Here is a 15,683-nt window from a genome sequence, read left to right as displayed (position 1 = left end):
GAATATTGCAGTCCATCTACAGCTGCAATACTGTGTGTTGCATTATTCTGTTGGAGAGTCAAACATCTACAGCACTTGAGAGAAAGTGTTGCAAGGTTTCAGCAAGGTCAGTGACTTAAAGGTAAAATTTACTGCAAGAGATTGTCCTAACTCAGAACAATCATAAATATGGTAGGAATGCTCATGTTACTACTGAATAGTCTGTCATTGTGAATAGCCCTTGTGCCAGTAGTTAAAATGCTCATATTTTATTACTGTGAACATGGGTTTTGGTTTGATTGTATGGTGATTTAACTTGGGCTTGATAACCATGTTGAGAGAAGTAAGAAAACATTGAATTATGTCATTTTACATCCTCTTCTTGTTGAGTTGGAAACAAACTGCAAGGGTGAGCCTTTTACTTGATTCTATGCCTTGTTGTGGGTTTTTTTATTCTGAGTCCCTATTTCTGATTGTCAAATACTGAAGTTCAGTGTTGGCTTTTTCTGTAACTTTGCCTGTTTTTTTGCCCCAGGACTGGAATCTGACATGGCACACAGAAGATCCAGACTTCACCCTGTGCTTTCAGAACACAGTCCTGGTCTGGATTCCTTGCATTTACCTGTGGCTCTGCTTCCCAGTGTACTCCCTGTACCTTCAACGTCATGACAGAGGGTACATCCAAGTGTCAAACCTGAACAAAGCCAAAACGGTACGTGCCTCTTTGAAATCACAACTTGCCAGCCTTCTTTGGGAAGTGGAATCTCTTTTTTGCTGTGTTTTAGCACAGTGTTGAGCATCACTCTTGACCTGTGTGCACACTTCAGGTATAACTTAATTGTTCTGCTTGTGCTTGATTTCCCAGCCTTTCCTGTTTCCTTTGCCCTTTTATCAGGCTTTCTGAAATTTACCCTGGCATGGCAACAAACACGCAAATCCTTTTAAAGACCAGTTGGAAAAGACTTATTTTAAGGCAACTTATTCTCAAGGCCCTTATTACTATCATAAAAAGAATTTATTATCCTGTCAGCTTCTTAAGTTACACAGCATGCATTTCTAGGGCTGCTGCAGGTGTTCTATTCAACTTCTATTGTGAAATAGTTATTTAGTGTTTTTGATTTTTTTCTTCCCCGTAGAATAAGTGCAAAGTTTTAAGAATGGCTGTAATAACATGCTGTATTGGAGAGGTTTTTTTCCTCTGCAATCTGTTATTCAGGCCACCAGCCTTCTGCTTCTTAATAGACTGAATTACATGGTATTAAAAGTCAGTAAACTTTTTTTTTTCTAGTAGGAATTCAATAATTAAAGCCAAATTGCTTTTCTTTTGTGCATGTGGTAGAATTGCCCGAATGATATGATCTGATTATGCCTCCTGCTAACACATAACATCTAGTGTTCATCTCTATATTGTGCTGCATTATCTTTGTGAATTGATGTATTAAATACACTTTTTTTTTATTGCAGGCTTTGGGCTTAATACTGTGGATAGTCTGCTGGGCAGACCTTTTCTACTCTTTCTGGGAAAGAAGTCAAAATATTTTTCTCATTAGCCCTACAGTATTGGGTATAACAATGGTAAGTTCTTCTGCACAGCCATTGTCCATGCAGAGCTGTGAGCAATAACACCATCTCTGTATTATTCACAGTGCTGCAATCCTTTAAGCTGCAGCCTTTATATACTTTATATACAGACTTATTCTGTAGTTGAGCTGTGAAATACTGACTCTCAAATACCTGCTTTCTTTTAATAAAAAAAGGGAGGAAAGTCAGGCTCTCTCCTGTCTGTGTTCATTGTGTTGCACATCAGCACACAGTGCAGTTTCAGTTGTTTTATTTTGGTAGGCCTGAGCTAGCATCCATTTAATAGCTTGGCTCAGGCATAGGGTAGAGGAATCAACTCAAGAGAGCTGATTCAACCTAGATAATACAAACCCCTGAACTTGGAGGAGGATTGCTGAAATACCTTGTTACAAACTCTCATATAACATTCTTGTGTGTTTATCTTTTGTGGGTTATCTGTTGATGGCACAGTGGAAAGCCTTGAAAGCCACGAGTCACACAGGTGTCCCCAGCTACCTCCTCTGACCTAGATGTGCTGAGGTTTTCTGCTTCCACACCAAAATCCCTGCATTTCAAGGAAGATGCCTTGCTATTGATTTGCCTTAGGTTTATCACAGATTTGGAAGCTCAAGGGGACACCACAACCCCAACAACAACCAAACAAAAACCCCAAACAGTCCTCAGATATACTGACAAATGTAAGAGCTGTTAAGTAGTTTGTGGTCATTTAATAATGCAACTGTCAAGCTTTTGTCAGGCTGATAGAAAATGCATGTTGGAGTAGATAAGTGAGATGTAGCACTTCCTAAAGGACTCTGAAAACACACAAAATAGACTTGGTGTTACAGCTTGTATGGAAAAATTATTTGAAAAAGAGATAGTGAGGAAATGCCTTAATTCCATGTTGATTTGTGATATAGAACTAGAAAAGTAAAGAAGTAAAGGTTGGCAGTACTTTTGTGTATGTGATTGTTTATTTCTATTTAATGCATTTTCCTTTTTTGTCTACTCCTTATCTTTACTGATACAGAGAATTTCCTATTTAAATGTATTTTTGAATTACACTTAAAATTTCAAGGGTTTAGAAGGCCTGGGAGATACTGGGTTAGAAATGCTAAATAAGCAGGCTTTAGCACAGTACCTTTTACATGTGCATAACATATTGTAAAACTGAATTTGTGACTATATTTTTATTTTCTTTACAGTTGCTGGCCACATTTTTGATACAATATGAAAGAATAAAAGGAGTCCAGTCTTCTGGTGTAATGACAATTTTCTGGCTCATGTCATTGTTATGTGCCACACTGATTTTTATATCCAAAATAAAAAATGCCTTAAATATGGTAAGTGACTTTTAGCCTCGTTCAGTTGAAAATGATCCCAAATGCTGCAGTGATAGAATAGTTGCTTGGCAATTAGACCAGTCAAAGCAGTTAATGATTCATCTAGTGTACCTGCATTCCTTGGGATGTAAAAGCAAAGGAAGCAAGAATTGATGTCTTCTGTTTTGAAATGCTCATGAAATTCATAGTGATTTTAACTGTAGCAACAGCTGTCAAGAGAATTGGGTTGCCTGTTGGGGAAAACGGATGTGTCTGCTTGGGTGCACTCAAATTCTGTGTAATCTTTGCTGTCAAGCTGCTCTGGCTGGGTGTTTGTGTCGTCTTCCTGTTGACTGTGCAGTGGATTTCCTGAAACACTGTTCAGTGCTGCTGGGACAAAATCAAAGTGAAATATTTTTATACCAATTTGCTCTATAGTAAGACCACCTCAAATATCAGACTAATTGTGGAGCTGCCTGAAAATGGCTCTTTTATTTCTTCAAACCTTTAAGCTGCATTGGCAATTTTGAAAACTTTTGTCTTCAGCTGTTGGGAATGAGATTTTACTGGGGGCATGCCATCTATACCTGTGCTTTGATTTCTGTGGCTTATGTGTTATGCATCAGTCCCAGTCTTAAAAACTGAAAGAACCTCTAAATTTTGCACATAATGGAACAAAGTGTAATGTAAATTCTGCTCTCTGTAATTTTTTAATTCTGGGAATTAAAAAAAATTGCTTTTATTACTCCTTGCTACCCAGTGCATAAATGTCTTTCCCCTGTAAGGAATACACTGACTTCAAATTGGGGCTGTGTTGGCACAAACCATATGTTAAAGAGAACTTTTTATGTAAGAAATTCATGCTTGTATTTTAATGGTAATGACTGAATAAAAATAAATGTGTCTTTCACATCCTTTCCTCTCTCATTACCTTCCCTTTATCAAAATAGACATTGACTTTAATTTGCACAGGGATGAGTAGTGTAGCACTTAGTTTGCAGAATTTACAGTAAGGAGCTGTTTTCTGTTAATCATAACATGTTATTTAAAATAAATTCCTCAAGCCTTCTAATTGGAATATGACCTTCCTTTGCAGGGTGCTCATGAGGATGCATTTCGTTATGCCACCTTCTGTATCTACTTTGTCCTGGTATTAGTAGAGCTCATCCTGTGTTGTTTTCCAGAGCAACCACCTTTGTTTTCTGAAACAGTAAATGATCCTGTGAGTGAGTCTGTACTGAGTGCCAAGTATCATATGTGCAGTATTCTATGTAATGAGCTACAGGGCCATAGTCTCCCAAAATTAAAATTCTGCTTTTTATTTAGTGATGCAAAAAGTCCATAGCATGCTAAACTGGGGGAAGGGAGGGACTGTATGCAAGAAAAAGCACAAAAATACAGTTGCCCTCGTTGCTGAATAGCATTCCTGAAGGGTAAGTTATATGTATTTATGTTCAGTAGTGCTGCTGGCAGTCAGTGGGAAATAGTGATTTGAAATGCTGTGCTCCTGGTTATCTGATATGTTCAGTAGGCAGTAACATGCGGGTCCACTTTCATTTGAACATGGGGAAGAATTTAGACCTGGAAAGTTTTCCAACTTCGGCAGATGTTTGTTTGATTTCTGTTTTTATCACTCTTGTGTCAAGTAAAGATTTAACCAGCTCAGATGCAAGAGCAGCTAATGCTAGAGGGTGGTTTGGATGTAGATGTTTAATTTTACCTAGACATGATCTTTTTTGCACGTGTTCTTAATTATATGTACCAGCTTTATGGCATGGATCTAAAGTGACCCAAGAGATGCTGGATCATCCTTGCACCCCCTCTGGGTTAGATGTTCTGGGTCCCAGGGGTGACTGGGCACTGCCTGGAGTTTGGGTGTGCTGAGTTTAGGAATGTCAGTTTGATAAAAGGTCTGATTCTGGTTTGATGGCAGTTCAGTGACACTGACTGGTGAAGAAAGGTGTGAAATGTGTGAGGGGGAAATAAATGCTGCCTTTGTAACTGTGGGAAAGGCCATGAGCAGTTCACTTCCAGAATGCCACAGTTACCTTGTCCAGCAGCGTCCTGGTGCCAGTGGCCATGGCAGTCTGTGTGTGTGCCTGGCAGGAGAACAGATTGCTGAGTCTTTGGATCCTCTTCATCTTTTGGTTCTTTTCATCTCATTCAGGGGTTAAATATATTTGACAGGATACTTTGGGTGTGAGGAAATGTTTTCTTCTTTGATCATGGTTGTAATAATTACAAGGTGCTTTGAGACCACAGTGGTTTGTTTTTCTGTTCCGAGTATTTCTAGGAATTTAGAATGTCTTCAGGAAACAGGGCAGGCTTCAAATTTTAACCTTTCATTTTGTTGGGGAAAAGAGCAAAGAAGTCATGTTAGCTTTAAATTCTGCTTTATGCCCTTTTGCCAAATATTTTCAAACCAGAAATGTCTGTAAGCATTAAGTAAAATTTCAGTGTATGTTTACTTAAAGTAGTACACTACAATGACATTTCTGAGATATAGATGCTGATGTATATAGAAGTCAAGCAATGTGTTTTGTATCTTGTTTATATTACATAAATATAGACTTGTTAAAACTGTCTTTTTTTTCTATCTGGCATGAAAATCAGTAGGATTGTTAATTATTTGTGTAATAACTATTTAATTTTATCAAAAGTAGTAGTATTTTAAAAGTAATCTAACATGTTTTAATATTTTAAATTTGGCCTTTATGTAAACCAAGTCCGGTTTTTGGTAGGACAGGATCTAGTGGGCTCTTAAATTTAGAGTTTCTACCAGCAAGTAGATTAAAAAAATATAAAGGAAAAAAGCAATACAGCGCTTTATGTAAAATTCAGAATATTTTTATTTAGTTGACAGTATTCCCTGTATTTGCTGAAGTAGAAATCTGTCTATCAGGAAAGCAGGAGTGGCTGAACACTGAAAGTTTTGCCCCCTTCCCCTTCTTTGACTTTAAAAGCTTTTATTTATTCACTAATTGAGGGTGTTGGATTTGTTTGCCATCATTTTACTGCAAACGTCTGGATACTTTGCAAATGTGAAACTCTTATCCCCTTTCAAAAAAACCCCAAAAGCATCCCTCTGATACACACTCTTATTGTTCCCTGTAAGGGTTGCAGAAGAAGTTATGTGAAAAAGAGAAAATGCAGGACTCTGTTTTGTGTAGCTGGATTAGAACACAGTGCAGGACAGCACAGTACAGGCTGCACAAACATGAGTTAAAAATGGCAAATGTTGGAAACACTTGGCTCTGGCTGTGTTAATTACAATACTTTAGTGATGTTTAGTGACTTTTGTAGACAGACTGAGTTGCCTCAGTTATGGTTGATGGTAAAACCAGTGGTTTGTTATGCCTAAGGAGAGGTTTTAGCATTCTTTAGATGCTGTTCAGAGCTCTGAAAGAGGGAAGAGAGAAATGTGCACAGAAATTCTCCCAGTAAATGAACTTTTCATACCTTTGAAATTGTCGCTGCCTTTCTTTGTGCTATTTGAACCCAGCCAGGTTAGGAGTGCATTGATACTTCAGTTTCCCATACATATTTGATGAATGAGATGCAGGGCTCCTAAGGGGTGTTTTGGGATGCTTTTATGGAGTTAGACATTTTATTCATTTGTGCATCTGTGTCAGTGGACTCCCAAGACATCACTGCAAGAACAGGAGAACTGACTTTTTCATTCATGATTAACTACCCAATTACATATTTGTGCCCTGATATGGTAGGTAGCATACCTTGCATTGCCACAGGCACTGAACAGAACATCTGGAGACACTGTCTGGCCTCCATTGGCCTCTGAAATTCCTTCAGCTGTTTGTTGTGTTGTTGATAAGCAGCACTGCTATTCCTGTGTCCCAGTGGTGGAGCCTGCTGACAGCCCTGAAGCTGTGCTTGTGCTTGCTGAACAAGCTCTCAGCAGCAGAAATGGCAAGTCTTAGTAATGTGAAAAAATACTATAAACAAAAGGAATTCCAAAAACATCTCTTCTGCTTTGCTTGTTTCTTTTGGCCCTGCAGTCATTTTGTATGTGGATTGATTTATTTTTCTCTCTCTTAGAATCCATGTCCAGAGTTCAGTGCTTCTTTCCTCTCCAGAGTCACATTCTGGTGGATCACTGGGTAAGATCAAGCTGTTGCATAAATCACCAGTTCAAGTCAGATGGCACTTTGGGAATCCTGCTTTCAGAGCTAAATTAGCAATAATAATCCAACAATAATTTTGGTTGGTTGTTTTTAGATAGCTTAAATTATTTTCTTAAAAAGCTTGATTAATATTTTTTTACTTCCTTTTTAAGGTCTTTGTAATTTTAAATTTTGCCAGTCTGTATTTAATGTGTTTAATGAAGGAATATAATAAAAAAATTCCTTTGGAAATATAAGAAAGGAGAAATTGCTATATTTAGAAACTAGGACATTGAAAATTATAACCTGTTTTTGTCCAATAGGCTCTTTTTTTCCCCATTAACTTTGTTACTTAAGCTGTATGATTTGTGAGTTAAATCACAGCATGTACAATAATATTGGTGTATAGTTGTGGCTGGTACTTGGCCAGAGTTCCAACAAAAAGCTAGATGAAAGAAATTGCCTTGTGAAATTAAAGGCTAATAAAGATTTTGAAACTTGCTAGGCATGGGAATATTAATTGCCTGGCTGATTTTCAAATGAGATCACTTCATCCTTTGTTTAATGTTCCCTGAAATTTGAATGCAGTGGCATATCCTGGATCCTTAGATGTTTTGGTGTCTAGTTCTCCCAGAAAAGACAGGAGGATGTATGTTAGCATCTTGACCTGTGTTGCTGCAGGCACTAATGCTTGCTTGCATCTTTGTGGAGAGCTGCTCTGGGGCTGGATGCAGCTGTATCTCTATATCTGTCTCTATAGATACATAAACATTTCTGGTGTTCTTACATTTGTATTGCTGATTCTTTCTAATACAGGTTGATGATTCAGGGTTATCGGAAGCCTTTGGAAGCCAAGGATTTATGGTCATTAAATAAAGAGGACAAATCAGAGGAAATAGTGCCAGGTTTGGCTAGAAATTGGGCAAAAGAGTGGTCAAAGACCAAGAGGTAAGTTCAGTTTTCCTGGCTTTCAGTTCTGCCAAGACACAGAGGTTTAAGAGCTCAAGTGACTCAGGCTCTGCTTAGAGGTGTTTGTTACCAAACCTGCTTTTGTGGTGATTGTCCTTGAGTGCTCAGAGAGCTGGAACCAAGAAGGGCTTTTTTTTCTTCCTTATGGAGAGCTGCATTGACTTTCCCTTTGTCTTTCATGATCTAAAACTTATTACTGTGACTTTTGATGTGTGGTTTTCCCCTGGGGAGGGAGTGTTTGGACATAAACTCCTGCAGTGTAATTTGGGCTCTCTCTGTAGTTGGCAAAGCCTCGGGAGGGTAGTTCAGGGTGTCAAAGTGAGCAGCTTATTCCTTTCTTTTGACTATATAGGGAGTCTGAGCCTCTAAGCCAGATGACTAAAATTAGAAAGACTACATGCCTGTGGTCTCCATCCTACTTTCATCATCCTTGGCTGCAGCAAATAGGAGCACCTTTTCATTGAAGGAAAATTGTGTGCTTGCTTACACAGTGTGTTTTGCATCCAGCTTGTCCTCAGAAGTTCAGAGCATGGAGTTTAGCATAAGCCAGATGTAAGAAAAGAATGTGTTCAGTCCATTGGGGATGTCTTGGCATTAACCTGACTTCAGTTTCTTATCTCTGGTGGTACAGTGAAGCATTGATTTTGATGAAAGTTCAGCATACTGGGTTCTAGAATAATAATAATGTCCTCTGCTCTTTGAGCTTATGAGTTACAGCTCTGTTCCTCATTCCCCAGGTCAGACTTAAGGGAGAGATTTACAGGAATGTTACCTATCCAAGCAAAGAAAGCCATTTCTGAACAGCCAGTTCATTTAGTTATGTTGTATGATTAAATACATTTGACAGTAAAACTCAGTTAAACTGTTAAGAATCACAATAAGCAGCTCATTTACATCTCATTTGTGCAGTGAACCCAGTTGGCTTTATGCTTGAATAAAGGCTACATTCTCTACTTTTTTCAGGCAACCACTAAACATGTTATATGCACCCAAAAAGCAGCAAAAACCAGGAGACTCAAATGGTGATGTGACAGAAGAGGTTGAAGCTTTAATTATAAAACCATCTCAGAAGAGCTCTGAAGCATCTTTATTCAAGGTGTTATACAAAACCTTTGGACCATATTTTCTCATGAGTTTCCTCTTTAAAGCAGCACATGATCTCTTGATGTTTGCAGGCCCGGAAATTCTGAAGTAAGACCTATATACTTTATTATTGTATTAAAAGTATGTGAACAGGATTTAAAACATGCTGGTATTTCACTCCCCAAGCTGCTTTGCCTTCAGCCGATACAATGAGGAAGAGATGTCATAAAAGGGAGCAAACATGATTTAGGTCCATTGGTTTTAGAACTACAACATCATGCAATAAATAACTTATTTTCCTTTTCAGCACTGGGAAGGCAGGGCAGGAACATAATCAGCAGTAGCAGGAGAGTTTACTCAGTTCTAACCTGTAATTGCTCTGTGCCTACACATCAGAGTATGTGGTGCCACAGAGCTGGGGATTTGGGAGGGTTGTATTGCTTTGAGCTAAGAAGTCAAGGAGCTGCAAGTGGCTGTATTTCAGCTGAGGGGGATATGAGGCTTCTCAGTGTAGCTCCAAGAGAATTCTGTACATGTGAGCTATGTGTTACTTCGTGTTTCAGACTGGTATGTTGAGGAGGGAGTGATGTATGCTCATACAAAATGATCTCCAGTTTCTAAGAAGTGTGCTTAGGTGTTTTATCTAAGTTTGGTACTTCAGGTGCTTGCATGACCTGTACAATCTTTGGAATAACCTAAAGCTGCAACCATGACATTTGGTTTTGTTTTCCATCTTTCAAGAGAACTCATTTCTCTCTTCACAGATTGCTGCTCAATTTTGTAAATAACAAAGCTGCCCCAGACTGGCAGGGCTACTTTTATACAGTACTGCTGTTTGTTTGTGCCTGTCTTCAGACACTGATCCTTCACCAGTATTTTCATATTTGCTTTGTAACTGGAATGAGGCTCAAAACAGCCATTGTTGGTGTAATTTATAGAAAGGTAGGTGTTTCTTTAAATATTTAACAGTACTGTGACTACAAATATGCAATATCTGTGACTGTAAGAATGCATCACTTAAGTCTGAGTAATAAGGTAGAAGACTGCTATGCTGATTCCTAACTGTTAATAGAAATAAGAGCATGTCTAATTTATAAATAAAAGCCTTTAAGTGAGGACAGTTTTCTAATTTGCTACTTAACATGCTGCTTCTCACTGCCAGGTAAGAAAACTTTCCTCATTTACACTTGGAGTGTGCAATGCTTCAGTTGGTGCAGGAATTGCCAACCAATTAAAGATGCATCTACATTTACAGCTTCATTTTGGATTTACCAGCAGTGCCATCTTAGAATAAGCTGGAACATTTTAGAAAGTTGTTTACTGATAGCTCTGTGTGAGAAAAATGTGTCACAAGAAGTGAAGATTCCACTTCTTACACTAAAACTAAAACAAGTAACAAACCAAGTAAATGATACCCCCAAGCAATAAAACCACCAGTCCATACCCCAAAGTTTGCTTATTGGCTTTAATTCTATATTAGCTTAAGCCCAGCAGATTGATTCAAGCTGTACAACTTGCATTTTGCAGGATGTACAGGGTAAACAGAATATGAAGGAGGTAAATGATTGCTTGTAATTTAAGAGATGCAGTTGTGTAAAGCACTTGACTTCTGTGGAGAAAATACAAATGTCTAAGTCTGTCCTCATGTTGTTTTAATTGTTTTTTGATTTTGTACATGCATGTAGGCACTTGTTATCACAAATTCTGCTAGGAAGACTTCTACTGTGGGTGAGATTGTGAATCTGATGTCTGTGGATGCTCAGAGATTCATGGACTTGGCTACCTATATAAACATGATTTGGTCTGCCCCCCTGCAGGTGATACTGGCGCTGTACTTACTGTGGCGGGTGAGCATTGTGTGCTGTTTCTTGTTTTGGCTTGGCAGTGTGCTGCTTCCATGATTCTGTGGCTACACACACCTGTTGTTCAGACCACTGGGGTTTGCAGTAGTGAGAAGGAAGGGCTGTTTATGAAGAAGCCATTCAGAGCTGCTTTTGTCATTGCTGTCAGGAAGGACAGCAGGAGGTTCTGAACTGGCACATCTGAGTTCCTGTGGAGAGCATGCAGAGGGGAACTATTCTCTTTTGGGGGACTGCAGCACCTAGAGGATCTCAGTTGTGCCTTGATTTAAATAAAAGTGGTCCTGGCTCTGTGCTCAGAGTAACCACGTGAGATGTTTGCTGTTTCTAGTTCACACAGCACTGGGCTTACTCTTCTTCAGAAGAGCAGACAAATCAGCAAAAAGTGCAGTGTTAAAACATATTTTTGTGTATGTATAGAGATATATTTAAAGAGAGATTGCTTTATATGTACTTCTATATGGGGGCTATATATATACACGTTTATTTCAATGGTCAAAATATATAGATATTAACCTAAGCTTCTACTTGATCCTTCTTCTCCCAAGCTGAAAGCCTAATTCAGAATGATTTTCTGTAATGTATGCAGTGATTTGAGCCAAGATTTTAAAAAATGAGTTTGAAGAAATGCTTACAATTATGTACTTTTCAGAATTTAGGTCCTTCAGTGCTGGCAGGTGTGGCTGTCATGGTCCTTCTGGTTCCAATAAATGCTGTGATGGCAATGAAGACAAAAACCTATCAGGTTAGCATCTCTAGTGCTTTTAAAAAACATCTATTCTTTGACTTATTCCCGGAAGTTTTTCCTTATTTTTTTTCCCATTCCTCTAACTATTGCTTAAAAATGGAAGGGAAAGAAAGGTCAGAGATATTGTGTATTCAGAATAAACAAACTCATGTATTTTTCAGCCTTACAGCTTATCTGTGTGTAATGGTCTAAAAACATGCAGTAGTGAAGACGAAGGTAACATTTCAGACAGCTTCATGAGATGTCCAGTAACTGAATTATTAGGAATTAGTTCAGTTTTTAACTTGCCTAAAAGCTAAAGTACAAAGGCAAACTAGTGTCTACCTAATGAACCTAATGGCCATGAATGAAATATTGACATTTCCAGGATGTGTGGCTTGTTCCATTTGTTTGTTTCTTGGAGAGATGAAGAAGAAAAAAGCCATTGATAGAGCTGAAAATAAAGCAAAATCAAGTTTGTTCTAAGGCTAGATGCAAGCTGCACATCTTACACTGGCTTATTTTTTAACTGCATATTGTACCTGAGTCCCAGGGTTCCCTGTTGCAGCGTTAATAACACTTAAACCAGTGCCACACTTGTTTTCATCTTGCTTTGGGTTTGTAGTTACACGAAGCATTCTTTTAATTGGTTTAAAACATCTTGTTAATTCTGCATATTTGTTTGTTCAGATAGTATCTCAGATTTCCTGCTTGAGAAGCTAGTAAGCTTTTGATGATAATGAGGTAAATTTGCCATTGCAAAATACAAAGCTCAGAACTTTGAGGCTCTGCCAAGTATTGTGCTCTGTTAATTATTTTTTGCAATGTTGTTTTTAGGTGGCTCAAATGAAGAGCAAAGACAACAGAATTAAGCTGATGAATGAAATTCTCAATGGGATTAAAGTTCTGAAACTTTATGCTTGGGAATTAGCCTTTAGAGAGAAGGTATTAGAGATCAGACAGAAAGAACTCAAAGTCCTCAAAAAATCTGCTTACCTTGCTGCAATGGCAACCTTCACTTGGGTTTGTGCTCCGTTTTTGGTAAGTGAAACAAATTCAGAAGTCTTCTCTCATTTGTGAGATTGTGCTTTCCAAGGCAGCACTTGAGGATTTCTTTTGGTTTTTGTGTTCTAATGAGTTGAGCCAAAATGCCCTCCAGAATGGTGGGTCCTTGAACACTTAGGGGTCCACTTCTTTGTGGAAAGGCACTACTGTTTTCTTTGAAACTCAGTAACATCCAGGTTGGTTGTATTCTAGAAGTTAATGGCCAAAGTATTGGAAAATAAAAGACTCCTCTGCTTTAGTAGAGTACTTGAGGAATCTAAGATGAAATGTATGGTCAGATATAGGAGAATAAAAAAATGCCTTATTTGAGTGTGTTTCTGAGCAGCAGCAGGTCCTTACCTAAGAGTTCTTGACTGAATGGGATGTTGGGCTCCAGGAGTGTCTCTGGCTGGGATTCTCCCAGCATCTGTGTAAGAACAGTATGATAGAGGCAAAACTGTTGTGTAATGTGAGAGGGCTTCAAATTCTTACTTGAAGAAAATAAAAATTCATGATATGTGAAGCATTCCTCCTGTGTTTGTGGTTAGCTTACATTTCAACTAATACTAGGGAGAGAAGAGTGAGATCACATCAAAATTGCTTCAGACACTATTAGAACGAGGGGCCATTGCTCTTGTCTGCAGAAACAATTAAAAGCCATGACTACATTAGGATAAAATATGTGCTGTTCTAGTTGAAGGTGTTTAAGTGTACTTTCCAGTCTCAGATTCCTTCCCTGCAAACATTTTTAGTGTTTACATTATGCTCGGGGCATGATGAAAGGCAGAGAAGCAGCGCCCTGAGTGGGAAGCATCAGCTGCATTCTTCAGTGAATGCTTTTCTAAAAGAAGTCTGAGATTATCTTAATATAAATACATTATTAAATGAAATTTCTAAATAAAACCCTGCAGGTGGACTCCCTAAGGCTGTTCTCTGGAGCCTGGGAGGGCAGACTGGTGTGATGTGCAGCTGTGTCCCAGCACACATGGGGGATGTGCGGCCCTGGCTCTGCGGCGGCACAAGGCTGCTCTTCAGCATCTTGTTGCTTGGATTTTTTTTTTTTTTTTTTTTTTTTTGGTATGTTTTGATTAAAAAATTATTGTAAGGGCCTACTTGGAAGCACTTTTGACCTTCAGAACTTTTATATCCTCTACTCCTTCCCGTTTGCAAGGCCAGGGTTTTTAAAAGCATTGTTTAATATCAGTGTCAGGGACCCGCTGGCTTTGCATGCCTCCCCTGCTGCCTTGTGTGCTACAGAGGGTGCATTGCAGACTAACTGCTAGCACAAGAGTGCAGACATGCTGCTTGTCAGGTTATTCTTTGGGCCCAGTCTTGTTTTTGCTCTCCATGGGAGGGCTTTCTCCCTGGGATGGGGTTGTCCAAACTCAGGGCTGTACAAACAAGCTACTGTACAAGGCACAGCTGAGTCAGCTGCTGCACCCGGAGCAATCCACGTCTTCACAGCAGTCAGATTTGTTAACAGAAACACTGAATGTCTTCAGTGCATGCTGTGCTTAGATGAGACTGTTCCTTAGGTGGGGAGCTCATTATTTCAAGTCTTTTAGGAGGGAGGATGCCAGAAGTTTATCTATCTTGATTTCTTGTTTTAATTGGCAGTCTGTGGGGAAAAAGGCTGCTGGATCTTGTGATATACTGAGGTGTTAGGGTATTATCATGCAAGATAACACTATGAAGGGAGTAGCTGTGAAAGCAAACGTCTGATTTTACTTAGTTTGCTTTATTTTATTGTAAAATATTACATACATTTTAAAAAATGAGTGTATGGATTTTTTGAGTTATTTTTATAGCTTATGATTCATGATAACAATGGCTCAGGGTAATTTTCTTGTTCAGTATGAAACTGAAATAGTTCACAACAGAAAAGGCTTCATCTTTGTCATGCAATAACATTTCAAGTTTCTTGTCCATGATAAAGTGGGCTGTATTTGGAAATCTAGGGTTGTGGTAGTCTCTGCAAACTATAAACCAGGTTAGTATTGGGGTGCTTCTAACTTTTCTGTCCATGTATGTTACTGATCCGATGTCTGATACTTTGAGGAGTGTCTTAAAACTGAAAGAAATAATGAAAAAGGACCAGTGATCATTTCTCTATTTCCCTTCTGCTGCTGTATGGCCTCAAATAGCCTGGGTCATTCATGGTTTCATTTCTGCTATGTGAGGCAAGGGAACACTTAGCTCTTTTTAAAGAGGAGCCATCAACTTCTTTTTACAACAGCAGATTTTAATCATATGTTTGTTTTGAAAAAAGTGTTGTCAGGAACGAAAAGTTGCCAGAATATTGCTCTTTGATTTGTAGTCTGATTCCATTTGTCACACTGTGTACTCCTGACTTGGTGGCTTTAAGACATGACCCTCACTGTAGCCTTTACCCTTGGTTTCAGGTTGCCCTGTCCACATTTGCTGTGTATGTCATGATAGACAAGAACAACATCTTGGATGCTCAGAAGGCCTTTGTTTCTCTGGCATTATTCAACATCCTCAGGTTCCCACTGAACATGCTTCCTATGGTCATCAGCAACATAGTAGAAGTAAGACTTGAGTCATCACCAGGGGTTTTGTGTGCAGGAGGAGGCCCTGGGTGGAAAGATTACATCCCCCTGCTTAGAGAATGACCCCTGGGGAGATGTGGCCACCTCTGGAAGGGACCTTGCAGTTCTAGTGAATAATCCCAGCTATGGTGGATAGGTGTTCCTTACATCACCTGCATCTTGTGGGTTGGGAAGTGAAATTTGGCTATCCAAGCAACTATGCAGTGGATTTAAGGAGTCCAAAATAATGGTATAGTGTGTATGTGGCACAAACCAGTGAGCACTTAAATATAAGGAGCAGAGTAGAAATAATTTTGCATCCTTTTTCCATGCAGGCCAGTGTCTCCTTGAAGCGCCTCAGGGTGTTTCTGTCTCATGAGGAGTTAGATCCAGACAGCATAATCAGGGGTCCCATCAAAGGGGGTGAGTTTCTTTTCCTGTTGCAAATCAGTGTGTGCAGGTTTTGGGTG

At 39.0% G+C, this 15,683-nt stretch overlaps 1 protein-coding gene across 5 annotated transcripts in view; it reads left to right on the top strand.

Moving 5' to 3' along the window:
* Positions 1–15,683, top strand: part of LOC110475561 (ATP binding cassette subfamily C member 1 (ABCC1 blood group)) — a 48,485-nt gene that overhangs the window by 12,552 nt on the left and 20,250 nt on the right. For 4 of the 5 annotated variants that reach the window (XM_085592353.1, XM_085592352.1, XM_077786852.2 and 1 more), the window contains 13 exons: positions 515–691; positions 1,444–1,554; positions 2,745–2,882; positions 3,958–4,083; positions 6,918–6,979; positions 7,799–7,930; positions 8,915–9,142; positions 9,799–9,976; positions 10,720–10,881; positions 11,546–11,638; positions 12,458–12,661; positions 15,067–15,213; positions 15,549–15,636. In XM_085592353.1, the coding sequence (XP_085448479.1) occupies positions 515–691; positions 1,444–1,554; positions 2,745–2,882; positions 3,958–4,083; positions 6,918–6,979; positions 7,799–7,930; positions 8,915–9,142; positions 9,799–9,976; positions 10,720–10,881; positions 11,546–11,638; positions 12,458–12,661; positions 15,067–15,213; positions 15,549–15,636 (1,846 nt within the window). The remainder of the gene's footprint in view (positions 1–514; positions 692–1,443; positions 1,555–2,744; positions 2,883–3,957; positions 4,084–6,917; positions 6,980–7,798; positions 7,931–8,914; positions 9,143–9,798; positions 9,977–10,719; positions 10,882–11,545; positions 11,639–12,457; positions 12,662–15,066; positions 15,214–15,548; positions 15,637–15,683) is intronic. The other variant, XM_085592355.1, reaches the window with a different exon arrangement.

The sequence above is a fragment of the Lonchura striata genome, chromosome 14 (assembly GCF_050655825.1).
Source record: "Lonchura striata isolate lonStrDom1 chromosome 14, ASM5065582v1, whole genome shotgun sequence".
Taxonomy (NCBI): domain Eukaryota; kingdom Metazoa; phylum Chordata; class Aves; order Passeriformes; family Estrildidae; genus Lonchura; species Lonchura striata.
This window is presented reverse-complemented; position numbering and strand designations above follow the sequence as displayed.